Source organism: Eptesicus fuscus, chromosome 2 (assembly GCF_027574615.1).
Source record: "Eptesicus fuscus isolate TK198812 chromosome 2, DD_ASM_mEF_20220401, whole genome shotgun sequence".
In the NCBI taxonomy this organism is placed as follows: domain Eukaryota; kingdom Metazoa; phylum Chordata; class Mammalia; order Chiroptera; family Vespertilionidae; genus Eptesicus; species Eptesicus fuscus.
This window is the reverse complement of record NC_072474.1, coordinates 59,051,997-59,079,825: the sequence shown is the minus strand read 5'-3', so window position 1 is coordinate 59,079,825 and position 27,829 is coordinate 59,051,997. Positions and strand designations below refer to the sequence as shown.

Here is a 27,829-nt window from a genome sequence, read left to right as displayed (position 1 = left end):
TTTTATTTACCTATTGATGGAGTGTCTTCTGTAGGCCAGGCATCGGTTTAAGTGCCGAGTCAGGGACAGCTTTAAATATTTGGTTACTCTTCAGAGTAACAGCTTGTGTGTGTGTGTGTGTGTGTGTGTGTGTGTGTAAGGAAGAGATGTAACATGCTGACAAATAAATGAAATTTGCATTAACTTTACCCAATAAAAGTAACCTCTGATATCAGGGTTTTAGAATTAGATTTATTTTATGAAAGAAAATTCTATTAATGCTGTGAATTATGGAGTTAGTGAAATGGCCTGAAATGGCCCTTTAAAAAATTTTAAAAATTGTTTTTAGTTTTTTCCCCTCAGTTTGTGTCCATCAAAACATTTGGTCTGTTCCATTAAAATCCAGTCAGCCATTCAAATGGGGTTAGTTCCATGGCCAAATAGTCAGATAGTTTATATGTTTTGTTATTTGTATTTCACATTTGTAGGGGGTAAAAAGTTCAGGTTTTGCATTTCAAGTAAAGAGGCTTTTTATTTTTCTTTACACAGAAGGCTAGACCATCTGTAATACAGGTAAATGATTCTTTTTAAATTTACTTGTATATTTTTCCAGCAGCATTCTCTGTGGATACTACAGTTTTGTCAATAATGTTTCATTTAGGATGCTGTAACACTTTGTTCCTACCCTTTCATCTTTGATGCCCAAGCCAAGACCAAAATGTTACAGACAGATGCTGAACTACAGATGCAGGTATCATATTTTAAAGATTATTTCCTCTTACTATGTGTTTCTTTCAACCTACACATTCAGTTGTAATTTTTACTAATAGGAGAAAAAGTATATTTGGATGCGTTCTATTCTAACTTTTAGAACTATTAGAATTTTTTTTTAGCAATTTTATTTTGAATACAACACATATAAGTGAGTACACATTTACATAGATCAGGGGTTTGCAAGCGTTTTCATAAAGGATCATATAGTAAATTAAAATTTTGATCTTTATAGGCCATATTTTCTATCTCAACTATTGAGCTCTATGTCACAGAACAAAAAGTAATAGACACTATGTGAATGAATGAGCATGGCGGTATTCCAGTAGAACTTAATGTACACTGAAGCTTGAAATTTGTATAATTTTCACATGTGGTGAAGTATTCTTCAGATTTTTTTTCAAAATTTAAAAATGTAGAAACCACTATGAGCTCAAGAGCTGTACAAAAACAGGCAGCAGGCTGGATTTGGTCCAGTCATCCACTGACCCCTGATAGAGATAGAGAGATAATTAATTTTCAAGTACATATATTTATTATAAAATATAATTGGTTTGACGTGCCTACCAAGTTATTATTTGCAAATTAGAAATTCAAATCTACCAGTTTCTACTGTCGGTAGATATCTAACTTCACTCATCTCTCAGTCTATCTGTTTCTCTTCTAGCCTTATTTTTCCTTCCTCCCTCCCTCCCTCCCTCCCTACCTCCCTCCCTTCTTTTCTTCCTTCCATCCTTCCACAGTTGAAAGGTTTTCCAGAAAAAATGGACATTTTTTTCAAAGAATAAAAACCATTTAAAAGTGGTTATTAGTAGGTTTCTTGTTCTGCCATTCTGAAAGTCATAGTTTTTACCCACTCTCCATCATGTTTCTTTTATTACAATGTAATTTCAGTCTTATTTAGGCCTAAATCATTTTCCTGGGACTGGTTATGGATCAGACTGTTTCAGTTAACCTTTTTGGGTACAGATTAGAAAGGTATGTGTGTTTTATAAACATAGTAACTTAGACAATTTAACTGGAAAAGTTAAGAGGAAAGTAAAAAAGAACAAATGGAGATGCAGTCAGCATGCTTCCCACCTACCCCAGACTGAAAGGCACAGCTGGCTGCTGTCCCCACTCTAATTGTGTTCTTGATGTGCCATTCCAGGTGGCAGTCAATGGAGCCAACCTGCAGAATGTCTTCATGCTTCTCACCTTGGAGCCTCTGCTGGCCAGAAGCCCCTTCCTGGTTCTTCACGTTCGCAGGAACAACCTCGTTGGAGATGCCCTGAGAGAGCTGAGCATTCATTCTGACATTGATCTAAAAAAGCCTCTCAAAGTGAGCCCTTCAGTATATTCTTCTAAATACCTTCCTAGTTTTTCTTTCAACAGTGTTGAAGTAGCAAAGATCTTACTATTAAAATAGTGGAGTATAGCCATTCATTATTTCTTTCATTTATTTTACAAGAATTTAATCATCTCCTGTCAGATCACCAAATAGCACATATCAGCGTAACATCAGATAAAAATGCCAGTGGATTACTTGAGAGGTTATAGGGCTTTATTTGTCTGCTGACTTCAATGTATCTGCTCCAGCTCTACCAAAAACAAGCAAACAACAGCAAAACTAAAGCTTCAGCTAGGTATAAAACTATCAAGCCAGCATCTAGGAAGTCTGTGGATATCAAGGATTTAAGAGAAAGAAGGTAAAAAGGAGAAGATAGAAAGGTGGTGAAATCATCTGGGAAGCTGATTTGGCCTATTATTATAAGCACTGTTAGGACCCTAATATTACTGAATTAAGAAATTGTCTTTCCTCACATAGACTGTGCATGTTTTTGTTAGTACTTACTGTATTCCCAGGGCTTAGCATAGTGCTTGGTACATAGTAGGTGTTAGGTGTTAATAAGTATTTAGAAAATTATTTGAAATTTTAAGTAATTTGTCTTTCCCTTCAGAAGACTTCCCTATCTCTATTAATAATCCTCTTGTAAACTCCCATTTTTTGAAACACAGTAAGTAAGAAACTCATGGTCTTCATGATATTGTCACCCTTTGCAAAATGTCCAGTGAATAGTATCTGTCCCATCCATTTGCCTGGGAGTTCTTAGAACTTCTGGGTTAGATTTTTGATTGAACAGGAGCTTCTTTTTGCCCACTGTTTTCCGTCCGTAGTTCCGATAAGACACTTCTTGCTCTGCAGCATGTCTGACTTGTCTTCTGCCGCCATCTGTCCCCGCCTTTACTCTTGTCCTGTTGTAGGCAACCTTGGAAGCAACCATAGGATAAGGTTTCTCAAATGCTGTTTTGGTTCTGTGCCTGAGCCCTTACCTATAAAATGGTGATGATAATAATCCCGATGCATAAGGCTGTTCTGAGGATTAGGTTCATAGAGTTTAAGTGTTGACATATAGTAACTCTCAATGACTTTCACTCACTGGTTTGCTGTGGTTGTTACTATGATGACCATTATGGGTCCAGCATCCCCCATGTGGGCCTGTTCATGGGTCTCCTTATAGCCCCTCACAGAACTCAGTTCCGTACCACTTGGAATGCCCTTCTCCTTTCCATATTCAGTTTCTTCTTTTACTCAGGTTAATCATTGCTTTTCTCTATGTGCCAGAACATTTACCTCTCAATGTATTTTACTCTTGGAAAATAAAGTATATTCTATAATGGATTCTTTTATGTTTGCCTTACTTCCCTGAATAGATGGTAAACTTTCTGTGGACCTATGGTGAACTTCTTTGTATTCCTTGAAGTACCTAGTAAAAATTCTTTCTGTGTGTCTGCAAGCGCCTTGTGAATAATCAGCGGATACACCTTGCAGTTTTCATTGCATCATTGTATTCTGTGTTATATCTTCCTCCCTTTGTCTTGACTTTGGAAAGAATTTGCTAAAAAAAAAAAAAAAAAAAGTAGAATACCAAAGATTCTTTGAAGTATTAATTCTGCTTTCATTGTTTTAAGGTAATCTTTGATGGTGAAGAAGCAGTGGATGCTGGTGGTGTCACAAAGGAGTTCTTTCTTTTACTGTTAAAAGAACTTTTGAATCCCATCTATGGAATGTTTACCTACTATCAAGATTCAAATCTCTTGTGGTTTTCAGATACAGTAAGTTAGTGATATTATAGTTAAACAGATTGATATAATTAAATTTTTATTTTAGTTGTGAGACCAGTTCCAAGACTTCTGATTTTGAAAAGGGAAGCATGACAAAATAATTTAAAATGTCTAAATAATGTATCTAGTCTTTATTTTTTTACCCATTGGCCCTATTTCCATTTCTAGTTTTTAGAGAGGGAGAGGGATAAAGAAATAGAATCATCGATGAGAGAGGAACATCATCAATCGGTTGCCTTCTGTCAATTCCCGCACTGGGGATTGAGTCTGTAACCTGGGCATGTGCCCTGACCAGGAATCAAACTGGCTCGACGCTCAACTGCTGAGCCACACTGGCTGGGCCAAATGTGTCTTATTTTAATAACAGTGATAGTATGTGTCTGAATACTAATACAAGTAGATACACACACACACACACACACACACACACACACACACACACACTTTTATTTGAAAATTCAGTAGAAGAGCTAAGTTTTAAGGAGCATTTTAATTTCAACCAGGCTGTAATTTAGTTCTTTTTCTACCAGTTTTCTCCCTGGATCTGTACTGTCTTAAAAGGTAGCCATTAGCCACATGTGGCCATTGAAATTTAAATTTTATTTAATTAAAATTAAATAGTACCAGAGATTCATTTTCTCAGTTGGACTAGCCACATTCCCAGTGGCTACCATATTGGACAGCACAGAATAAACAATTTTCATCATTGCAAAAAGTACTATTGCACAGCATTGCTCTAAATGAGCACAGTGATGCGCTGCATAATGACATTTCTGTCAGTGATGGATCGCATATGTGACAGTGGTCCCATAAGTTATAATGAAGCTAAAAAATTCCTATTGTCTAGTGACATCCTAGCCTTTGTAATGTAGTACAACACATTACTTGTATTTGTGGTGATGCTGGTGTGAGTACCCCTGTGCTGCAAGTCCTATAAAAGTATAGCACATACAATTATGTACAGTGCATATTACTTGATAATGACAATAAAAGACCATGTTATTGGTTTATGTAGTTGCTGCACTGTACATTTTATCATTACTTTAGAATGTACTCTTTCTACTTACAAAAAAATTTGCAGAAAAACAGTATGCTGTGTTACTCAGGCAGCAGATTCATACATCTCATTTCCTGTGTTTCTTGATTGCACACTACTTTCTCTTGTGATGGATTTAACCTCAGGTGGTTTTGTATGGTAACTGGCTGTACAGGCTTGTAGCCTAGATGCGCACGAGGCTCTACCTTCTAGGTTTGTGTAAGTGCACGCTATGGTGTCCGCACAAGGACAGAATCACCTGAGGCGTTTCTCAGAATGACTCTCCATCATTAAGTGTCGAATGACTATATAGGCTGTTCTCTCTATCTCTAGATGAGCTGTAAATACTTAACTTTGTTTACATTGTATCTTTTGGGGATAATCACATTTTTGTCAGGGGGGTTATCTCTGCTCTAAAAGGTAACTAAATATTAAGAAAGCCTTTATTCTTTTATACTGAAAATATTTTATAAATAGCAGGTTGTTTTGAGGGCTGGAAACACTGAATTTCTTTTTAACATTTGCATATATTCTGAAAGTGTTTTGTAGAGCACAACTGGTTTCACTTGATTGGCATAACCTGTGGACTAGCAATCTACAACTCCACCGTAGTCGATCTCCACTTCCCACTGGCACTCTATAAGAAGTTACTGAATGTAAATCCTGGCTTGGAGGACTTGAAGGAGCTTTCACCCACTGAAGGAAGGTACAGAGCTAAAAGACAGACTGGTGTAGGAAACTGCTCTGGCTGCCTCTGGCTGCCTCTGGCAGTGTGGATTAAAGGTTGAAAATACCACAGGTGGCACAGGTGTGAGTGTATGGAACTACATGGTTGTGTGTGCTTTGTCTTAGGTTTAGCTATACAGTTACTTGCTTACAGTCTATCATTCTATGGGCAGAGGAAAGAAAAGAAAATAAAGTCAGAACTGCCCAGGAATATAAAATAATCCCTCTCTCCCCCCCACCCCCACCCCCTATTCTGAAAAAGAAACAAGGACTTTGAGATTTGTCATGGTCTAGAAATGCACGGGGAGAAAAGTATTGAAAAGGTAGCCTGTACTAAAAAACACCTGCAGTTCTTCCCCCATGTGTCTCTCTTTCCTGTGTCTCCTGTACTCTCACATTACTGGTCACCGCACGTGTGGGGTTTTCCTCCACACCACCAAGCAATTCTCCATGACAACAGCTGGGTGTCCTACAGTCTACCTGGGGATAGTGTCAGATCCCACAGGTTAAGGGCTCAGTCCCACAATACTGCTTGCACCCCACTTCAGATGCCATTTGCAAGGAGGAAGTCCCCAGGTTATCCATAATTTCTGTCTGATTTAGCTACAAACCCTCCTCAGGTTTGCCTAATTTGCTACAGTGGCTCGCAGAACTCAGGGAAATACATTTACCAGTTTATTAAAGGATATGGGAAAGTGTACAGATGAAGAGATGTATAGGATGAGGTCTGGGAGGGTCTTCAGTACAGGAGCTTTTGTCCCTGTGGAGTTGGGGTGCATCACCCTCCTGGTGTGTGGGTTGTGTTCACCAACCCAGAAGCTTTCTAAACCTCCTCCTACTGGGACTTTATGGAGGCTTCCTCACACAGGCGTGATCAATTATACCTCTACTTCTAGCCCCTCTCCCCTCTCTGGAAAATGGGGGTGGAGCTGAAAATCCAAGCTTCTAATCATGGCTTAGTCTTTCTGGTGACCAGTCCCCATCCAGGAGGCCACCAAGGGCCACCGTGGAACAAAAGATGTGTCTGATGCTCTTACCACTTAGGAATTTACAAGGTTTTTAGGAACTCTGTATCAGGAATCAGGGGAAGAGATCTTATATAATAAAAGCCTAATATGCTAAGTGTCCAATTGTCCAGTTGGCCAGCTGTTCAACCAATCAAAGTAGAATATGCTAATGATATGCTAAGGCCGCTCAACTGCTCACTAGGATGTATGCTGACCACCAGGGGGCAGACAGTCAACCAGTCAGCCAGTCACTGGACGTGTACTGACCACCAGGGGGCAGACGCTCCAACTGGTGGGTTAGCTTGCTGCTGGGGTCCAGCCAATTGGGACTGAGGGAGACAGGCCAGACATACCCTGGAGCCTTTCCTCGGTCTCTCCCCAGCTGGCCAACCTCCCGTGTCCCTCCCTGGCCCCGATCGTGCACTGGTGAGGTCCCTTGGCCCGGCCTGTGCCCTCTTGCAATCCGGGAACCCTAGGGGGATGTTGGAGAGCCGTTTTCGGCCTGATCCTGCAGGCCAGGCAGAGGGATCCCACTGGTGCACGAATTTGCGCACCTGGCCACTAGTATATCTATATGTTTCTACTAGAGGCCCGGTGCATGAAATTTGTGCATGGGTGGGGTCCTAGGCCTGGCTGGCGATCAGGGCCGATCAGGTTCCCTGCCTCCCCGCCTCCCTGCCTCCTTTCCTTGCCACCCGTGCGCCACCACTGCGCGGTTTCCTGCCTCCCCCCTTCCTCCTTCCCTCGCTGCCTGCATCCACTGCCACCCACACTTGGTTCCCTGTCTCAGCCTGGGGCCCGGCCCTGATCAGGTGATCAGGACCTGCTGGCCGGGGGGGGGGGGGGGTGGACCTGGGAGGTTGGCCGCCAGCCCCAAGTAGGGAGCTGGCCCTTGGCCCCCCAGGAAAGGGGCCGCATCCACCGCCACCCACCCCCAACTTCCCTCCTCTACTGGCCTGGTCCCTCCCAACTGCCCTCCCCTGCTGGCCATCTTGTGGCGGCCATCTTGTGTCCACATGGGGGCAGCCATCTTGTGTGTTGGAATGATGGTCAATTTGCATATTACTCTTTTATTAGATAGGATGGTCTTTTGTGTCTGGCTTCTTTCATACGACATGCTTTCAAAGTTCATCCATATTGTAGCATATCAGTGTTTGTTTCTTTTCATTGCCAAATAATATTCCATTGTGTGAATATACTAATTTTGTTCATCTATTCATTAGTTGATGCGATATTTGGCTTATTTCTATTTTTTGGATATTGTGGATAATGATGCTTTGGACATTCTTGTGCAACTTTTTATGTAGACATAAGTTTTTATTTCTCAGGTATAGAAGTAGGAGTTGAATTGTTGAGTCACAAGGCAGCTCCGTGTTTAGCTCTTTGAGGAACTGCCAGACAGTTTCGAAAGTAGTGGAGCCATGTTTTTATGTTCTTTGCTTTCTGGCTGTTAAGACTCCTTTATTCTGAGTTTCTCTGTTAATTTAGGTAGCATAAGGTTAAGTATATAAAACGACACCATAGCCTTAGCTCTCTGTAAACAGTGTAACCTTCTGGCATTATCAGGAAGGAGCACCCCCTTCCATAGAGAAAGAGAACCGACTTTAAGATGGAGATAGAGAAGGGAAGGGCAGTCTCTAAGGTACCCCCCTGAAATGAGACTGTTGCACCACCAGTCTAGGACACCAATACTGAGAATCCACAACCGACGGCAGGGTGGGGTCACAGAGAGTGGAAGAGAAACTTTAGGAGGAATATGAAAAAATGACAGAGGAGACCAAGGCAGGGTTAATTTTTAGTGACTGAAAGAGAAGGCTAGAGAGTGATAGAACTGCGTGCCGTGTTCTTTACCAACCTGGCTGAGAAGGCTGTATTTCAAATAGTAATTTTGGCTGGTTAACTGATACAAATTTAAATTCTACAGTAAGAATTTTCTTCCTGGCAACTCTTTTTTTTTTTTTTTTTAATATATTTTATTGATTTTTTACAGAGAGGAAGGGAGAGGGATAGAGAGCTAGAAACATCGATGAGAGAGAAACATCGACCAGCTGCCTCCTGCACACCCCCTACCAGGGATGTGCCCGCAGCCAATGTACATGCCCTTGACCGGAATCGAACCTGGGACCTTTCAGTTCGCAGACCGACGCTCTATCCATTGAGCCAAACCGGTTTCGGCCTTCCTGGCAACTCTTAATGGAACTGCCAGACCCAGAATTCACTAAAGAGGAAAGTGAATGAGGTTTAGCTACAAGAATGTATTCCCTTGAAAACTAGGATATGACCATTGTTGGAATAAGCATATTTTTATGCATGTTTGAGGTTGCTTTAGTGGCAGATAGTAGAGTGTCTTTACCATACAGAGCCCCTTGCATTAACAAGTAAGACATTGAGATTCCTAGTGGATGAGGTGACTTTGTGGCTTTTTAAGAAAATGATAGAAGGATTACTCGGCTAAAGAATATGGATGAAGGCAGTCGGTGGGACCACTGCCGCGCCATCTCCCCCAGTCTCTACTTCCAAGCCATACCAGGGTTAAAAGAACCTACACGTGTGTCCGATATAATTCATTTGCACTTCTTCATTAAGCCAGTAATATTTGTCAGTAGGAAAAGAGGACAATTAATGTTTTACAGGTCTATTGCCATATTTCTTTCAAGATATGGTAACATGATTTTCTGTTGTTCTGGATTTATGTTTATTCTAGAATCTTCTTTTATAGTTTTTCCTTGCAAACAGTCTGCACATGTGACTGAGATAAAAACACTATTGCCTTGTCTGATTTTCCTCTTTTCCTTTCTCTATCGTTCTGATTAGGAGTCTTCAAGAACTTTTAGATTACCCTGGGGAAGATATTGAGGAGACTTTCTGCCTCAACTTTACAGTAAGGATTTCCAGCTTACTTATGAGTGTGTCTGTCTCTTTCATCATGCTTACAAGTCATAACTAACATTCGTTTTCCTCCAAATCAAATAACAGTTCAGGGAATTCTCTGTACCAAATTATTTAGTCATAGTATCTTAAGTTCAGTAAATGTGTTAAATAAATGAATGAATAATTAAATCTCTGTCCTTAAGAAAATAACTGAAGCATCAATCCTCTTTATTTCGGATATATTTCTTTTCTAGAGTTCATATCATTTCTCTTTTATTGCATTTATTGGCAACTCCACGTCCTAAAAGAGATCTTTTAAGGTGCCAATGTTTTCTGACTCAGGTTCTCTCTCCCCTAAGAATTTTCTGTGGTAAAAAGTAGTCACTAAGCTACTTTTGTTCCTAAAGCTTCTCTCACAAGTGGTAAACAAAATTGAAACATTTCTTTTCCCCGCTTAAATATAGATTTGTCGAGAAAGCTATGGAGTGATTGAACAGAGGAAGCTGATACCTGAGGGAGACAAAGTGACTGTGTGCAAGGATAACAGGTAAGTTCCACCTGGGACCTCTGCAGACGTTGCTCCTTTACTTTTCTGCACTTCTAAGACCAAGATTGAAGTAAAGTTTAATCCCTTTTTTAGAAGAAGGGGAGAGAGCAAAAAATTGCAGATTTTAATGGATTTTTAATAATAGAGGAAGCACAGGACCTAAATTCAGGAGATACCTGTTTCAATTCTAGATCTCTATCTTACTGGCTTTGACCCTGAACAAATCATGTAAACTGTTTGATCTCAGTTTCTCATCTGAAAAATGGGGGTTATAATAACTGCCCCACCTATCTCATGAGATGCTTGTGAGGCTAAAGTGAGCTAATGGATAGGAAAACATTTTGGAATGAATGAGCTCCCGGCATCTAGCACAGGGTTTCCAGTATCCAGCAGAGTGCTGGGCACGCACAAAAATGCTTGAAAAATGTGTATGGAATAAATGAATGTTAAGGAGATGCTTACTATTACTGTTGTTTTATTGCTGAAGAATTTGTATTATAGATTTTAAGTTAATTAATTTTCCCCTCATAATAATTAATTAAAGTACATAAAATTATTTTTCTGGATGATTTACCAGCTCTGTGTTATCTCTTTCGAGGAGAAAATTCTCAATTTTGTTTGTATTAGATTATGAGTGAGGTCGCTGGCAATCTGCATATTAATTTAGTTTACAAACTCTGCTGTGTGCCAGGTATGTTGGTGGGTATAGGAAATAAGTAACTTTTATCTTTGAGAAGTTCAAGATTAGTCAAGAAGGGTCAATGTTAGTGAACGATTGCAGTAGATTACTGTGCATGTGATCGAGTAATAGGCCAAGTGCCACAGAAGCAGAGGGAGAGGCTACAACACTTACATTGAACATTGAAGAATGTAAGTGGGGAAATATTTTAGGCACAGGGAATAATGTGAGTCAGGACTCAAGTTTGACACCTGGTAGAGAATGATGAGAACTGACGTAGGGGATGGGATCTTACTGTGTGGATGGAGAGTGGGTGCTGCAATAGCATTAGGATAGATTGTCAAGTTTTTAAATGGGATTTGGACTGGGACATGGTTGGTCAGCTTTAGGAAGGTAATTGATCATACTGAATGAAATAGATCACATATAGGGAGACCCATGAAGAGGCTGTTGAGGTAGCTCAGGTAAGGGGTAGTGAGGGCCAGAGTGAAGGTAGCGGGAGGACAGAGTCAGCTATGTGCTGGTTATGTAATCACCAGGAGCTTGTGTCTGATTATATATGGATGGCACTAGAGTAGCATATGATGATAACACTGAGGTTTCTAATTTGCACACCTGACTAACAGGAAATAGAATCTGTACAGCAGGGTGGAGGGGGAAAGAGTTTCATTTTGGATATTGACAGGTCTCTGTGATATCCAGGTGATTACGTTTAGAGCTGAAAGTTTGCATGTATCTCAAGAGAGAAGTTTTATATGAACATTTTATTTAGTTACTTATGCCAACCTTAATCACCAGTGAATTTGAGGTTGCTTACAACAAGAACCACAAAGAAACAAGGGATGGAGTAAGTGAAAAACAAGGACAGGGAAAATGTACATACTTAGAGGACCTATATATATCAGAATGGAAGGTAGACTCTGAACATGGGGATTTGGGATCATTTGCACATTGGCTGGAGTTAAAGCTGTTGGCTTAAAGAAGTGGAGGGTGGGGAAAGAGGAGAGAAAGGCAGTCTCTACTTGGGAGGGTTGGGAGCAAGGGAAGCCTTCACAGAGGAAAGGAAGGCTTCGTTTAACCTGTGGAACAAGGTACCGAAGTAGAGAAACTGGATGCTGCTTGTAATCATGTTGGGAAATTAAAGCCAGTTCACTCTGGGCTTTATTTGGCTTCTTACCGTAAATACGCTGTTGGAAATATGCAAGCAGAGATCATATGAAATTCACTGTCCAAGTTATCTGCCTTGGCTTCCTCCCATAAATCTTCCCTTTTGAAAATAGGAATAGAAAAACCAGTAGCCTTTGTTTTAAAGTCTGTTTGTTGATATAAATATTGATACTCCATTTTTTTTATTTCCACTTTCATGAAATAAGTTTTTCGGTCTCTTTACTTCCATTCTGAGTGTGTCTTGATCTGTAGCGGGTCTCTTGTAGGCAGCATATGTATGGGTCTTGTTTTCTTCTCCATCCAGCTACCTTGTGTTGATTGAAGCATTTATCCATTTACATTTAAAGTAATTGATAGGAATGTAGTTATTGCCATTTTATTCATATTTTTTATCTTTACTGTTTTCTTCCTCTTAATGAAGAAGTCTCTTTAACATTTCTTGTAATACTGCTTTAGTGGTGATAAACTCCTTTAGCTTTTTTTGTCTGGGAAACACTTGATCTCTCCTTCAATTCTAAGTCCTTGTTTTTCATCACTTTGAATATTTTTGTATCAATACCTTCTGGCCTGCAAAGTTTCTGTTGTGAAATCAGCTGATAGCCCTACCCGGTTTGGCTCAGTGGATAGAGCATCGGCCTGCGGACTGAAGGGTCCCAGGTTCGATTCCGGTCAAGGGCACATGCCTGGGTTGTGGGCTTGATCCCCAGTGGGGTTGTGCAGGAGGCAGTCAATCAATGACTCTTTCTCATCATTGATGTTTCTATCTCTCTCTCCCTCTTGCTTCCTCTCTGAAATCAATAAAAATATATTTAAAAAAAAAAAGAAGAAGAAATCAGCTGACCAGCTCCCCTGTAGGTAACTAATTGCTTTTACTAGTTTTAAGATTTCCTGTTTGTCTTTAACCTTTGGCATTTTAATTATGATGTGTCTCAGAACAAAAGAGTGAAGGGATGGAAAAAATTTTCCATGCAAATAGAAATGAAAAAAAAATCTGGGGTAGCAATACTCATATCTGACAAAATATACTTCAAAATGAAGGCCATAACAAGAGACAGTAAAGGTCACTACATAATACTAAAATGATCAATCCAATAAGAGGATATAACCCTGGTAAACATACGTGCACCAATATATAAAATATATTTAAAAAACATACATGCACCTAAATATTAAAAAAAAAATTGGGGGTACTTTTAAGGAGAGAGATCAACAGCGATACAATCATAGTAGGGGACTTTAACACCCCACTTACTTCACTGGATAGATCTTCCAGACATTAAATCAACAAGGAAATAGTGACTCTAAAGGACTCACTGGATCAGATGGATTTAATTGACTCTTATAGAACATTTCACCCCAAAGCTGCAAAATACACATTCTTCTCAAGTGCACATGGGTCATTCGCAAAGATAGACCACATGTTAGAACACAAAACAAGTCGCTACAAGTTCAAGAAGATTGAAATAATATAAAGTATCTTCTTGGATCACAATGGCATGAAACTAGAAATCAACTATAGTGAAAACACTCAAAAACATTCAAGCACATGGAGGCTAAATAGCATGTTATTAAACAATGAATGGGTTACCTATGAGATCAAGAAAAAAATTAAAAACTTCCTGGAAACAAATGAAAATGAATACACAACAACCCAAAATCTATGGGACACAGCAAAAGCAGTTCTGAAAGAGAAGTTCATAGCACTACAGGCCTACTAAAAAAAACACACACACAAGAAAAATTATTAATAAACTACCTAACCTTATACTTAGGGAACAACAAGAAAAGTCCAAAGTAGAAGGAAGGAAATAATAAAGATTAGAGCAGAAATAAATGACATAGAGACTTAAAAAAATAATACAAAAGATCAATAAAACCAAGAGCTCGTTCTTTGAAAAGATAAATAAGATTGATGAACCTTTAGCCAGACTCATCAAGAAACAGAGAGAGAAGACCCAAATAAATAGAATCAGAAGTGAAAGAGGTGAAGTAACCACTGACACCACAAAAATACAAAGGATTGTAAGCAAATACTATGAACAACTATATGCCAACAAGCTGGACAGTGTGGATGAAATGGACAAATTCCTAGAAAAATACAGTTTTCCAAAACTGAATCAGGAAGAGTCAGGAAATCTGAACAGGCCAATAACTGATGAAATTGAAGTAGTAATAAAAAACCCAGGAAACAAAAGCCCTGGTCTGGACAGCTTCACAAGGGAGTTTTACCAAACATTATCAAAGAATTAACACCCATCTTCTTCAAACAATTCAAAAGAATCCAAGAGGAAGGAACACTTCCAACCTCTTTTTTTCAGGCCAGAGTTATCCTAATCTCAAAACCAGATAAAGACACTACAAAGAAAGAGAATTACAGGCCAATATTCCTGATGAACATAGACACTAAACTCCTCAATAAAATATTAGCACATCAGATCCAGCAATACATTAAAAAGATCAGACACCATGACCAAGTGGGATTTATTCCAGGGATGCAAGGCTGGTACAATATTCACAAATCAATAAATGTAATACATCACATAAACAGATTGAAAGGCAAAAATCACATGAGCGTATCAATATATGCAGAAAAAGCATTTGGCAAAATCCAACACTCATATTTGATAAAAATTCTCAGCAAAGTGGGAATAGAGGGATCATGCCTCAACATATAATAAAGGCCTTATATAACAGACCTTTTTTGTTCCTTCTTCATTTTAGTAAGACTATCAAACATCTTTTGTGTATAAAAGTTTGTTTTGTTTTTGTTTTTTTTGCCTTTCAGATTGCTTTTTAATGATTAGGTCCCAAGGGTGAAATTGAATTAGGATATATCATTTTGAATATGTTCATAGGTATCTTTGCTAAATTAATTTTTCTAATGAATTATATCAGCTTATTCATTATCATTAATATATGCGAGTACCCATTTCACCTAATCCTTACAAGCTCCGATTATTTTCTAAAAAAATAAAATTTACTTTTATTAAGAAATTTGATACCATTTGTAAAATTTTATATTACTTCTATATAGAGGTTACTTTACATATTTACACAGCACTGATCCACTTTATTGATATTTACCTCTAAAATATTTTTGTGTGAAAAAAGTGAATTAGATAGAAGTGATGACTATACAACATTGTGAATGTACGAATGCCACTGAATTGTTCATTTAAAACAGTTAATTACCTTTTGTGAATTTTTACCTCAATAAGAAAAAAGTGTCCACGTGCGTGCACGAGCAAATGCATCTGTGTGCACAATGAGTGTAAACTCTCAGGCCGGGAGAGCTGCTGTGCCCTATTAGGCCGTGAGCGTCGGCTGCTACAGTTCCCTGCAGAATTCTCTTAGAGCCCGAGCTAAATGTGCAATGCACGTTGCCTTTCTTTCTGCCAGTTACTTTGCGCGTTGCTTACTAATTTGGGCCTATAGTAGATTAAAAGGGGTTGATGTATGGTAGTGTTTGACCTGCCTTGAAAGGAGGGTGTCCTGCTAGATGCCGTCATGCACGTTTTATGGCTTTCTGAGGAACTATCAGATAAGCAGTGCAGGAAACAGAGGGTAAAGATCAGCCCCGTTAGGAAGTGGTGGAAATTGCTGCCTGTGTAAAGGGGGTTATAAACATGCCCGTGTCCTGGGGCAGGTGGCCAGCAGTATTCATGTTTGGTAGTTAGAAAACCCTACAGCTAAAGTCCTGTAAGTGGAAGACAGATTGCTGCCCAGAGCACGCAGCTCGGAGCCCGCGTACTCGACCTCACCGGAGCCCTTCTCCACTTAGCGCTGCCCTTTTAGGACATGTTTTTCTGCCCCAAACAGGGTTGCAGTATTTCCCCTTTCTGAAGTAGTCTGCTGATGTTCTTTATGCATTCGCGATTGAGACAAAATGATTTTCATTTGATTTGTATGAACTCTATTACATTAAGACTATTAAACCCTTTGCCAGCCATATTTATTGCAGATTTTATTCCCAGTTCGTTGTTTGCTTTTGAAAATGTGTTGTTTTCAAATCTTCATAATTTATTAATTTTTGTGTTGTCAAGTCTTTCTTTCCCTGTCTAGTCACTGATAAAATACCTAATGTATTTTACTCAATTAAAAATTTGTTTGACCTACTGAAGTGGATCAATGATGAAAATAGCCAAATCTGAGCATCAGAAGACCTTCCAGTCCACCTGATGCATGATCTCTCTAGTTCTGAGAAGCAAAAGTATAAAGTAATTTAAAACAATGAGTGAGTGTGTGTGTGTGTGTGTGTGTGTGTGTGTGTGTGTGTGTGTTAAGGTGACAGTGGGTAACTGAGGACTTGCTGATGGATGAATGAGATTGGGGTGGGGAGGTAGGGACATATGTGTTTGAAAGGCTGATCAGTTCTGAGCAATGATGAAAAGGTTTGATTACTGACCTTTGTAATTATGAAGGTTTCTACACTTGACCTGAGCTCAGACAAAAAAAAAAAAAAAAGAAAAAAAAATTGTTTGAATTTGTATTCTAAGGTAAAATCTGAATTGTATCCATATTGCTAGTTTTCTTAACTGTTCTTACAGATGAATATTCAGGTAATTACAATAATTTGCAGATCTAGTTTGGGTTTTCATTTGAAGTGTGATAAATTAAAAGTTAATTTGGGAAGAATGGACACTTCTGTGATATTTAATCTTACCATCCTAAGGCCTATTCTGATCCTAGCTGGTTTTGCTCAGTGGTTAGAGGACTGAAGCGTCATGCGTTCGATTCTGGTCAAGGCACATACCTAGGCTCGGGGCTCAATCCCCAGCCCAGGTCAGGGCGTGTGCAGGAGGCAACTAATCAATGTGTCTCTCCCTGTATCTCTTCCCCCTCCTTTCCACACTTCTAAAAAGCAATGGAAAAAATATTCTCAGGTGAGGATTAACAATAACAAAAAGGCCCATTCTGTTTTTTCTTTTCATATAGGTTATACATATTTTTATTAGAGGTTTTTATAAATATTTTGATTTCTTATTCTATTGTGAAAGAGAGCCTTTTCTATATATTTTGAGATTAGTGCCTAGAAATAGTTATTGATTTTTGTATATTTATCTGGTAACTGATCAGACTTAAACACATACACACACACACACTCTCCCCCTCCACCCTCGCTTGGCCTGGCCCTAAAGAAGATTAATATTGCCTTAAGGTTTTACTCAACTATTGCCATTAGTAACAGGTCAGAGCTGCCTCCCATTCCCTAAGGTAAAGCAGTCAAATTTTGTTTCCGTGTAATTTTAACCTTTATGGGAAATGGAAGAAAATGCATCTTGAGTTTTAAAATTTTTTGTAAGGCTTTAAATTAGTTTTACTTCATTCAGAATGCCCAAATGTAAAGTTGAAATGCCTTTTTTTATATATTCACTAGGGGCCCAGTGCACGAATTTGTGCACCTTGAAAGGAACTGTGGGCCGTGAGGCTGCGGTGAGCAAAGGGGTGGGTCTCAGCCCATCCTCTGTGCCCCCACTTGGCCTCTCCCACCGCAGCCCCGCTCCTGCTGCCGCTGCTCACACCCGCTAACAGTGCAGAGTGATTGGGGATGGCACCAGCAGCGGGTGCAAGCAGGGCTGGCGCTGCCAGTGGGTGTGAGCGGCGACTGCTGCCCCGATTGCCCCTCAGGAGCAGGGGGTGGTGGAGAAGCCCTCAGGGGCGATTGGGGCCAGCAGCCGCTGCTCGCACCCGCTGATGGCGCCAAGCGATCGGGACCAGCGCCGGGCGCCAGCTGCAGGTGCAAGCAGGGATGGCGCCAGCAGTGGGCACAAACAGCAGCTCTGGTGCCGGCTGCAGGTGTGAGTGGGGCTGTTGCCGGCAGTGGGTATGAGAGGCGGCTGCCGGCCCTGATCGCCCCTCAGGAGCAGGGGGAGGTGGAGAAGTCCTGAGGGGCGATCAGGGCCTGGCAGCCCCCGCTCGCACCCGCTGGCAGCAGGTGCTAGTGGCAGCTCCGGCGCTGGCAGCGGGTGCAAGTGGGGCTGGCACCGGCATCAGGTGTGAGCGCTGGGCAGGACCGGGGTGCGTGAGAGCAAAGAATTTTCAGTAACCACCAGAGGCTCGCCCCGATGGCAGTGACTGGCACCCCGCCTTGATCTGGTGCCCCCACTCACCTGCTCCACCATCCCGCTGCTGCCGATGCCCACCATGTTCCGTGCGCGCCCTTTGGTGGTCCGTGCACATCATAGTGACCAGTTGTTTGGTTGTTCCGCTGTTTGGTCTATTTGCATATTAGGGTTTTATATATATAGATAGATGTCACAGTCTTTTATCCTTTTTGGGAAGCAATCAAAACCTGATTTTATATTGAAACCAAAATTGTATTGAATTTCCTGTGTTTCTGTATTAAAGACTACCTTGTTTTCTAGCAATAAGGAATCATAAACTTAAGAATATAATGGTGTTCATTTCCTCTCCTTTTGTAACTGGGGAGAGAAGGAGGATTGAATTTCTAATCATGGCTCTGTCTTTTATATAATAATATCTGATATATCTTGAGTACTTTCAGACACTGGTCTATGGGTTTTATATGTATTAACTCATTGTTGTCCATAGTAACCATGAAGAGGGGGAGTATTACTATCCTCTTGTATAGATGAGAAGAAAATGAACACAGATTAAATGAATTGCCCAAGGTTCGTTGCTAAAAGGACTCAGAGCTGGGATTTGATTGCAGGCATTCAGAGTACCAAGTCCTTTTTTTGTTTGAAAATACTGTTTTATTAACACCACAGTGGTAAACAACCTTATGCTTATGTATTTTTTATAGATCACTGAGACACACACAGTTCAAAACCCAAAAAGAAGCTAAGAGTCTTTACATTAAATGTCCTTCCTAAAAATCCTTAACTGAATGCACTCTATCCTCAAGCAGTAAAATTTGATTTTGCACCATTTTCTATTTCATATGTCACATTTTACATACAAAATAATGAAGGCACAGCTAATATAAGCAAACTGTTCTACTTTTGAGCTGAGGGTGGGGACACACATTTAGATTGGTTCTTCAAGTATGTGTATTTTCCCAAACATCCGCTTCATTGAAGAGTTCTAAAAGCTACATTTTAAAAGCTACATGACAGCCCTAGCTGGTTTGGCTCAGTGGATAGAGCATTGGCCTGCGGACTCAAGGGTCCCGGGTTCGATTCTGGTCAAGGGCACATGCCTGGGTTGTGGGCTCAATCCCCTGTAGGGGACATGCAGGAGGCAACCGATCAATGATTCTCTCTCATCATTGATGTTTCTATCTCTCTCCCTCTCCCTTCCTCTCTGAAATCAATTAAAATTATTAAAAAAATAAAAGCTACATGACAAAAAGACTTCATAAGGATCAAACTATGTAACACTATATGCACATGCTTTACAGAATTTGCTACATTCTGCATTTCTTCAAGTTAATATTTCTGAAATGCTAGGTAGAGAGGATTTAGTACTTAAAACATTTTGTACACCGTTGTAAATAGACATTATCAAGAAAACACATAAACAGGAGACTGCAAATAATGAACACATGTTGGCAGTATTATACAGGTTATACACTCGCCTTCTCAGAACGATTTATTTCCCTAAATTCAAACATTCAGAACATCTTTAAAATGTGAGTGGCAGTTTCCAGGCCTCATTAGCAGTGCTGTCATTGATCTCCACCACAGGCTTCCTGGATTCCATCCCTCTTCTCTGACGTGTAAAGCTGAGGTCTGGGTTACAAAGGCAGTCTTGTGGATGAGGTTTTTTCTTGGGTTCTGCTCTTTCTGCAGTGGAGAATTTCAGGACTAAAGAAATGGAAGAACTGAGCCCTGAGGACATGTCCCGTCTTGGCGTGGGTGTCCCGTGTGCAGTGTGATGAGCAGTGTGATGACTGGGTTTCCGAGTGGTTCTTCACATCCACTTGCCGCCCCCAGTAAGCCCTTAGTTCCCGCCCTCACAAAAGAGATCCTGAAAAAAATAATTTTTAACTTAACTCGCTTTCTCCAACACCTTTTGAATTATTTATTGGGTTCAAAATGAAAATCAAATTTGAAACGGGCTGGCCAGGACCAGATTGTTCCAATGTAATATATTTTTAGGAATGTCAGAATTGATTCATATTGTATTTTGGTCCCAAACCTGAGCCTTTCCAAGTTCACCAATATTCAAAAGAAAAACATCAGGATTTCCTTAGTCGTCGTTCTCCTCTTCCATCCGTGCCCCCGCCTATTCCTTGGCGTCATGGGGCACCGCAGAGTTGGGAGCCTCATTTTTGGCAGCCACAGACTCCTCCGTTTCCCCCTCCTCCTCCTCCTCCTCATCCTCGGATGCCGCCTCACCCTCCAAGGTCCATGCATATCCTTCCATCTCACCAGTGAGCTCTTGGATCTTGGCAAGTACGGGCTTGTAGATTTCGTTGTACTTTTTTTCCAGAGCCTGAAATTCCTTATCAAATTTGGCCTTTATCTTATCGCAGCGCTTCTGCAGTGTTTTGAGGGCCAGGACTCGGCATTTCACCGAGTGAGGCAGGCTCTCCAGAAAGTCCTGTTTAGCCTTTGGCGCATTCTTTGCAGGGGTCTCAGGCGCCTCCGCGCCGCCCTTGGCCATGACTCCTCCGCGGCACGCAGCCGCCCCTTTGCCGCCGCCGCCGCCGTGCCGCCTGGTCCCCTGGCCGCAGCCCCGCCCGCCCTTGCAGCGCGGGCCCTGGACTGGCTCCCTGGCGTCAGCTGATGGTCGTCCCCTCCTCCCCCTGGCGTTCTGCGACAGCTTCCTCCTGTTGCTATGCCATTCTGTCATCTCCCTGGCGTCAAAACTGACGTCAGATCCCGTCACCTGGCTACCCTGTCCCCGCAGTTTGCTCCTCAGTCCCACTTAAATCCCTAAATCTGTCAATCTGTTGTCTTGGTCTTGGCTGCATCTCCCTATGGTTGGTGTGGGTCTGCCTTGTAGCTTCTCTTGGCTTAACCCTGGAGCCGGCTTTGATTGGGGTTGCAGGCTTCATCCCTAGTTGGGGGCGTGCAGGAGGCAGCCGATCAGTGATTATTATTGTTGTTTCTCTCTCTCCCTCTCCTCCTCTCTGAAATGAATAAAAATATATTTAAAAACAAAAGACCAAAAAAAAAAACAAAAAAAAAAAAACACACGCTACTGCCAGAGGAAGGGGGTGGGGAGAGAAGAGGGTCCTAATAAATTGTGACAGAAGATTTGACTTTGAGTGGTGAGCACGCAGTGTGACATACAGATCTTGTAACATAGAAACCCACACCTGAAACCTATATGATCATACTGACCAATGTCACCCCAATAAATTTAATTTAAAAAACAAACCACATCCCAGTACTCGTTGTCTTGCGCATGCTCGTGAGAATCTTTTTGTGTCACCCTCCTGGGTCAGAGGATGTTATGTTTTCAATTCTTTGAGCTACTGGCAACTTTTCCTCCTAGGTGTTTAGAGGTCTCATTTCACAGTGTACATTCTCACTAGTGAGAGACTCAGTATGCACACAGACAATGGCCAGACCATATATAAAGAAAGAACTCGCACCTGCAACCGGCTGCTCAGGAAACCAGCCCCTGCTCTGCCATAAGCAGCCAGCTCACCGTCTCTCTCAGTAACTCTGAAACAGCCAGCCCCAAATGGCCAGCACTTGACAGCTTCTTCCAACTTGGGACCAATCAGAAAAAAAGCAAAATACGCATATTTAAAACTTCGCTAAGAGAGTAGATCTTACAAATTTCTTATCCCAAGGGGAGAAATAATTTGTAACTACGGATGGCAGTGGATACTAACTAGAATTATTATGGAATCATTATGTTGTCTATCTGAAACTAATGTTAAATGTTGATTATACCTTAACACCCCCCCCCTCCCAAAAACAAAGAAAAAGCAAAACATGCATCTCTGACCGATCACATAGGATGCTCGCTTCTAGTTAGCCCCCCACAGCTTCCCCATGCCAGCAGCCTCCGGCCAGGGCACAGCTGAAGCCTCCCCCTTTTCCACTCGAAAGCTTTTCCACCTTCGGCCTGTTTTGGAGTCTCTGCCGAAACATAAATGATAGTGGCTGGCTCCTTTGCTATAGCAACTTCTGAATAAACTGCTTTGGCTTTTCTCGGTTTTTGTTTATTTCCATGTGGTTCCCATTGTCATTTCATACCTTATCTTCCCACTAGCTGTGTATGAGGTTCCCATTTCCCCACATCTTTACCCATAACATCGATATTCTCTGTCTTTTCAACTTATGCCAGTCCAGTGGGTGAAATGGGAATTCACTGTTGTCTTTTCGTTTGATTATTATTAGTGAGATGGAGCCACTGTTTGACAGTTCTCTCCAGGGGTGGTTAAGAGATGTATAGAAAGGAGTTACGATCTCATCTGTGAGCTTCTTGTGTATAATGAAAGTGAGAAGAGAAATTTCTGGGGGCATTTTATATAAGTCTGTGAAGGAAAAGAAGGAGTTATGACACTACCTTTTAAGATATGTGAGGGTGCAAATATCAGACAGTTTAGCTTTATTTGTTTCTGAAGAGGGGAAGGAGCCTAGAACCATTATCCGAGACTTTTTCTTTTAGCAGAAAAAGTCTTTTTTTTTTTTTTCTAAAATAAATTTTAAGCAGGACCATAAACAAGATGAAAACTGGAGTGAGTGCCTCAGGCAAAACAAAGTTAGTAGTAGGGTTCCACCCTCACGGCCGAGGTCCTCCCCAGGTCACCTGACACTCGGGTGGAACCCTGGGGCCGGACACTGACCTACCCAATGCCTTAGGAGCCTCCTGGTATGAGAATTTAATGCAATTCCGTTTTCATCACTCTCCAGCTCAGTGTAGAAGGGGAACTGGATAAATTCTGCAAGACTTTGGCTAACGTGCTGTTTCTTTGGTTTTCTGGCAGGCAGGAATTTGTGGACGCTTACGTGAATTATATCTTCCAAATCTCAGTTCATGAATGGTACACAGCGTTTTCCAGTGGCTTCCTCAAGGTGTGTGGTGGCAAAGTGCTTGAGCTCTTCCAGCCTTCAGAACTCAGAGCCATGATGGTGGGGAACAGCAGCTACAACTGGGAGGAGCTGGAGGAGGTAAGCATGTTGTAGCCTGGGGGAGGTGTGCCCAGAGCCCGGTCTTCTTCCAGGTGTAGGGTTCGGAGGCCTCCTGCATCTGAGAGGTTATTTCTTACTCCTACATGCAAGTGGTATACACAGTGTCCACTACAATCTTCTCATCTATGAGATACATTTTTTCCTTTTTGTCTTTTGGGGCAGACTGCCATCTACAAGGGAGATTACTCAGCCACACATCCCACTGTGAAACTATTTTGGGAAACATTTCATGAGTTTCCACTGGAAAAGAAGAAGAAGTTTCTCTGTAAGTATCAGGATTCTCAGTACGGTATTCGTTAGATATTAGTTTTGGGTGTGGTGTAGGATATACTCCACAAGTAAAATTCTCTTTCAAGTAGTAAACAGTTAATAAATGTTTATACTTTTGTCTTGATATCTCAGGCACAATATATTAATTCCTAGTTGTTGCTCTAAAAACACTTTTCTTATGTTGGCGATTCCTTTAAGTATCATGTTGATGAAGTCTAATTGTTTGGATTAATTTGCCGTATCTGTCTAGCCTTTTGAAAATATTACAAAGTGTCTTATTGCCTTTGTAACTTGGGAGGTGTGATTTATATTAGCTTTTCAATCGTGGTATAATTCACATACCATACAATTCACATACCATACAATTAAAGCATACAACTGAATGGTTCTTTAGTGTATTCACTGGGTTGTGAAACGACCCATTTTAGAACATGTTCATCACTTTAAGAAGGAACCCATGCTCATTAGCAATCATCCCCCATTTCCTCCTACCCCCCACCTCACCCATCTGTTTCCTGTCTGTGGAGGTACTCACCTATTCTGGACATCTCATGTAAATGGAATGATATAACATATGGTCCTCTCTGACTACCTGGGTGCCCCTGGAGAAGGGGAATACATTTGGAAAGGAACATGAGCTCTAGTTTACGTGAACAAACGTAGCCTTTTAAAAATAGTTGAAATCTTGGTGTCAATGTATAATCAAGGTCAGAAATTAGCCAGTGAATAGCATAGAATTCTTACTCATAGGAAACCAAAAAAGAGGATTTGAAAGGTAGTTTCTTTTACTTTATATGAATGAGCATTTATTAATATTAATGATAAACATATTGGCACATAAAGGTAGTGGTACTTCTCACACGAGCCACAGGGTGTCACGCTTTCCTCTCTGTTCCTGGGAGGACGGCTGAGAGCTGCTCCCAATTGGCAGAGCTAGTCATGCCAGTTCCCTCTCTCCGCAGTGTTCCTGACAGGCAGCGATCGGATTCCCATCTACGGCATGGCGAGCCTGCAGATTGTCATCCAGTCCACAGCCAGCGGGGAGGAGTACTTGCCTGTGGCCCACACTTGCTATAACCTTCTCGATCTCCCCAAATACAGCAGCAAAGAGATCCTGAGTGCACGGCTGACCCAGGCCTTGGACAACTACGAGGGGTTCAGTTTGGCCTGAGGCCCCCAGCTTGCCCCAGATTCCCCCTCCTTCCTCAGTGTCCACATGGAGGCCTATACAGAAAATCATGGGGAGTGAGTTCTATTTTTTTATTGCATAAGTGTGTGGGGACTTTTGAATCCTGAACCTGGTTGATGTGTTTCTGGGGTTGTGTGCAGTAAGCAACCTTCTTGAAAAATCAGGGGTTGGGGATGGAGTGAAAAATTGGCGGTTGTCTAAGAGGTGTTTTTGTTTTTAAACCAAATTACTGAGTGCTCCTTGCACTTGTGACTATGTTGCACTCTGCTGGATGCAATGGCACTGGTTCTTAAATTCTCATTTCCCAAATGCCTGTCTCAGCCCTGATCTTTCCTTACAGTGAGTGCTTCCTCCTCCTTCTCTTAACGTCTCACTCCTTTGCACGAATGGTTTTAACTGATCTGTCCTTTCTTACCTGCGCACGCAGACTGTCTCCTCGCCCTGGCTTGTTGCAGCCCTTTTCTAAGGACTAGGAGGAAAGGGCTCCTTCAGAAACTCCCCATTCCAACCAACTGAATGCGGGTCCATTACTTGGCTGAACTCTTGAGAATTCAAGGGAGTCTTTGTGAACACATTTTGCTTTAAAAAAAACACACAAAAGGTCTTGAAAGATTAGCAATCTCCTCATGGCTCTCCCTGTTTCTGGACCTCCTTAAAGATGTGCAGAGTAGCTTAGAGTGGCAGCTGAGCTTAATTTATTTTGTTGCTCAGCCAAATTCCTTCTGACAGTAAGGTGAGGTGATAAGACCCAACCCCTCCCCTTATCTCGCTTTTGGAGCAAGTTGCATTAAGTTCTTTTAGAGTATCTTCTCCAAGAAAAGTAAAAATAATGAATTTCTTGTTCTGTCCTCTACCACTGTCTATTTCCTCCCTCCTGTCTTTTTCCTTTTCCTACCCTTACCCTACCTACTTTTTCTTTCACTTTATCCCGTTCTGTTACCCGACTTAATGCTCCCTTCCTCTTCTCTCCTAATAAATGCCTGCAGTCTATTTTTTTATTCCTATTTAAATTGCAAAATTTCTACTCAGATTTTTTTCCTCTTCCCTAATTGCTAAGACTTAAGGACGTTCTTTATTATGGAACTTTTGTTTATTGCATTTGAAATGTTTGTTTACAATGGGATTGGGTGGTCGATTGCATTTAAAGCAAATATATGTATCTCAACCATAATGACATGTTCAACCTTCTTCAGTGTGAGATAGGAAAATTCTACATGGTCAAAGAATCCATGTGAACCTGATTTTAAATTCCTAGTCACTAGAGAAAGACTTATTTATATAAAATGAAGTATTTATGAACCTTGATATAGCATCAAATCTCAATGAAGGATTGTAGATTTTTGATTTTGTTTTTCTGTTTTTAAAACGTATTCCAATTGCTAAATTGGTAGTTTTTCCAGTCTTTATAATACAAGGTTAAAAAGAAGATATACAGTTATATGAAATGTTTATTTTCTATGTGTGTGCATATAGTTCAATATTATGCAATAAATTTGGTGTTTTAACTTAAAACTATTTCTTATTGTACTTGCAGAATCGGTAGCTTGCTTTCAGTAGAATAACTAAGTCATCTACCCAAATGATCTAATAGCAGGTGCCAGAGAAATGGAGAAAAAAGCAGGGCTGGGCCCGGGTGGGGGAGCAGAGGGCACTGAGGGCGAATGGCATTTCTGAAGGTTGTGAGGGTTGAAAGCTCTTCCCGTGCAGGGGAAGGCCTGCCCACGGGGCCGTATCTGGGGAAGCACAGGAATAACGTGGAGAAAGCATCAGAGGAAACAGGAAAATAATGGTAAGACTGGGGAGAAAGTATGTTTGGGGTCAAGGAACGGGGCTAAACATTGGATCGTTAGTTGACAGTAAAGTAGGATTTGTTAAACTGTTCAGGACCCTGGGGTGAGGCTGGAGGCAGCGACCTGACTTGAGCTTGATTTTAAGAAGAAAGATGTGGAAAGAGATACAGTTAGGAAATGGAGTGGGAAGAGCAGGACAGAAAGTCAGCACCTGAGAGCAGTGAAGGTGGCGGCAGTGCAAACAAAAGAAATGGCAGGACATGGAGGTGATGGGAGCCTCAAAGGAAAGGAGAACTTAAAGGCGAATCAGTGACTTGTTCATCTAATGATTGATGCTTATCAGCCCACTTAATACGCACCAGAAGTGTTAGAAATGCGGCAAAAAAAAAAAAAAAAAAGGATTTTCAGTAGATTTAGATTTAAAAAACAATTATACTGTATCATTTTGCCAGATTTAATAGGGGCTTTAAAGAGGTGGTCAAGAGAATAGTAGGTTCTCATTATTAAGTTCCATTCAACAAACATTTAGTAGTGTAAGTAAGTGCTAATTTTGAGGGGCGCAAAAAGCCTGATGCATTTACTTTTGAATGGAACTAGCCAGGTTAGTTTTAAGTGTCTGGGCCTTGGCATCCTCAAACGTGAAGGAAGGGGATTGGACCAGATAATTTCTGAGGTCCCTCTGAGCTCTAAAATTACAACCCTGAGAGCAGTGCCTGCTCAGAGAGATGCCCAATAAATAATTCTGAACATCTGTGGCGTGTGTGACGTTCTGTGCTGCTTCTAAAACACTGTGACTTTTCTGGGCTATTTTCTCTTTTCCCTTCATCATCTGCTGTTTTAGAAGACTCTTCAGATAGGCATTTCTTTTTTTTTTTTTTTTCTCTTTTTTATTTTTTTATTTTATTTTTTAAATATTTTTATTGAGGTATTATATGTGTACATATCTTACTATTACCCCCCCCCACCCCACACCCACACATGCCCTCCCCCCCAGAGTTTTGCGTCCATTGTTTATGCTTATATGCATGCATACAAGTCCTTCGTTTGATTTCATAACTCCCCCACCTTTCCCAAACTTTCCCCCTGTACTTTGAAAGTCTGTTTGATGCTTTACTGTCTCTGTATCTATCTTTTTGTTCACCACTTTATAATGTTCTTTAGTATCCCTAAATGAGTGAGATCATGTGGTATTTTTCCTTCATTGACTGGCTTATTTCACTTAGCATAATGTTCTCCAATTCCATCCAGGTTGCTGCAAATGATGAGAATTCCTTCTTCTTTATGGCAGCATAGTATTCCATTGTGTAGATGTACCACAGTTTTCCGATCCACTCATCTGCTGACGGGCACCTAGGCTGTTTCCAAATCTTAGCTATTGTAAATTGTGCTGCTATGAACATAGGGGTGCATATATCCTTTCTGATTGGTTTTTCTAGTTTCTTCGGATATATTCCCAGGAGTGGGATTACTGGGTCAAATGGGAGTTCCATTTTCAGTTTTTTGAGGAAACTCCATACTGTTCTCCACAGTGGCTGCACCAGTCTGCATTCCCACCAGCAGTGCACGAGGGTTCCTTTTTCTCCGCATCCTCGCCAACACTTGTTGTTTGTTGATTTGTTGATGATAGCCATT

General features: G+C 41.1%; 2 protein-coding genes and 2 non-coding genes across 6 annotated transcripts in view; 3 read left to right on the top strand and 1 right to left on the bottom strand.

Annotated features, from left to right (window-relative positions):
- The window catches only part of HERC3 (HECT and RLD domain containing E3 ubiquitin protein ligase 3), a 91,908-nt gene extending 67,443 nt beyond the window's left edge, over positions 1-24,465 (top strand). Inside the window, exons 17-26 of one of the 3 annotated variants that reach the window (XM_008143560.3) lie at positions 529-552; positions 641-730; positions 1,901-2,071; positions 3,703-3,846; positions 5,431-5,597; positions 9,439-9,505; positions 9,960-10,042; positions 22,744-22,927; positions 23,111-23,213; positions 24,181-24,465. In XM_008143560.3, coding sequence (XP_008141782.2) covers positions 529-552; positions 641-730; positions 1,901-2,071; positions 3,703-3,846; positions 5,431-5,597; positions 9,439-9,505; positions 9,960-10,042; positions 22,744-22,927; positions 23,111-23,213; positions 24,181-24,389 — 1,242 coding nt within the window. In that variant the 3' untranslated portion in view covers positions 24,390-24,465. Of the gene's footprint in view, positions 1-528; positions 553-640; positions 731-1,900; positions 2,072-3,702; positions 3,847-5,430; positions 5,598-9,438; positions 9,506-9,959; positions 10,043-22,743; positions 22,928-23,110; positions 23,214-24,180 lie in introns of those variants that run through there. The other 2 variants (XM_054727464.1, XM_028148256.2) reach the window with 2 other exon arrangements.
- LOC129147383 (small nucleolar RNA U2-19) lies at positions 16,012-16,091 on the top strand. Its single transcript, XR_008554755.1, has one exon. It is a non-coding gene; the product is annotated as a small nucleolar RNA U2-19 (small nucleolar RNA).
- LOC129147381 (small nucleolar RNA U2-30) lies at positions 16,264-16,333 on the top strand. Its single transcript, XR_008554754.1, has one exon. It is a non-coding gene; the product is annotated as a small nucleolar RNA U2-30 (small nucleolar RNA).
- Positions 20,003-20,648, bottom strand: NAP1L5 (nucleosome assembly protein 1 like 5). The gene has a single exon (XM_028148206.2). The coding sequence runs from the start codon at positions 20,646-20,648 to the stop codon at positions 20,079-20,081; it is 570 nt and encodes a 189-aa protein (XP_028004007.2). The 3' UTR covers positions 20,003-20,078.
- Positions 24,466-27,829: the final 3,364 nt, after the last annotated feature.

Excerpts from the sequence above, each read along its gene's own strand:
- NAP1L5 (XM_028148206.2), bottom strand. The coding sequence starts at position 20,648 with ATGACAGAATGGCATAGCAACAGGAGGAAGCTGTCGCAGAACGCCAGG.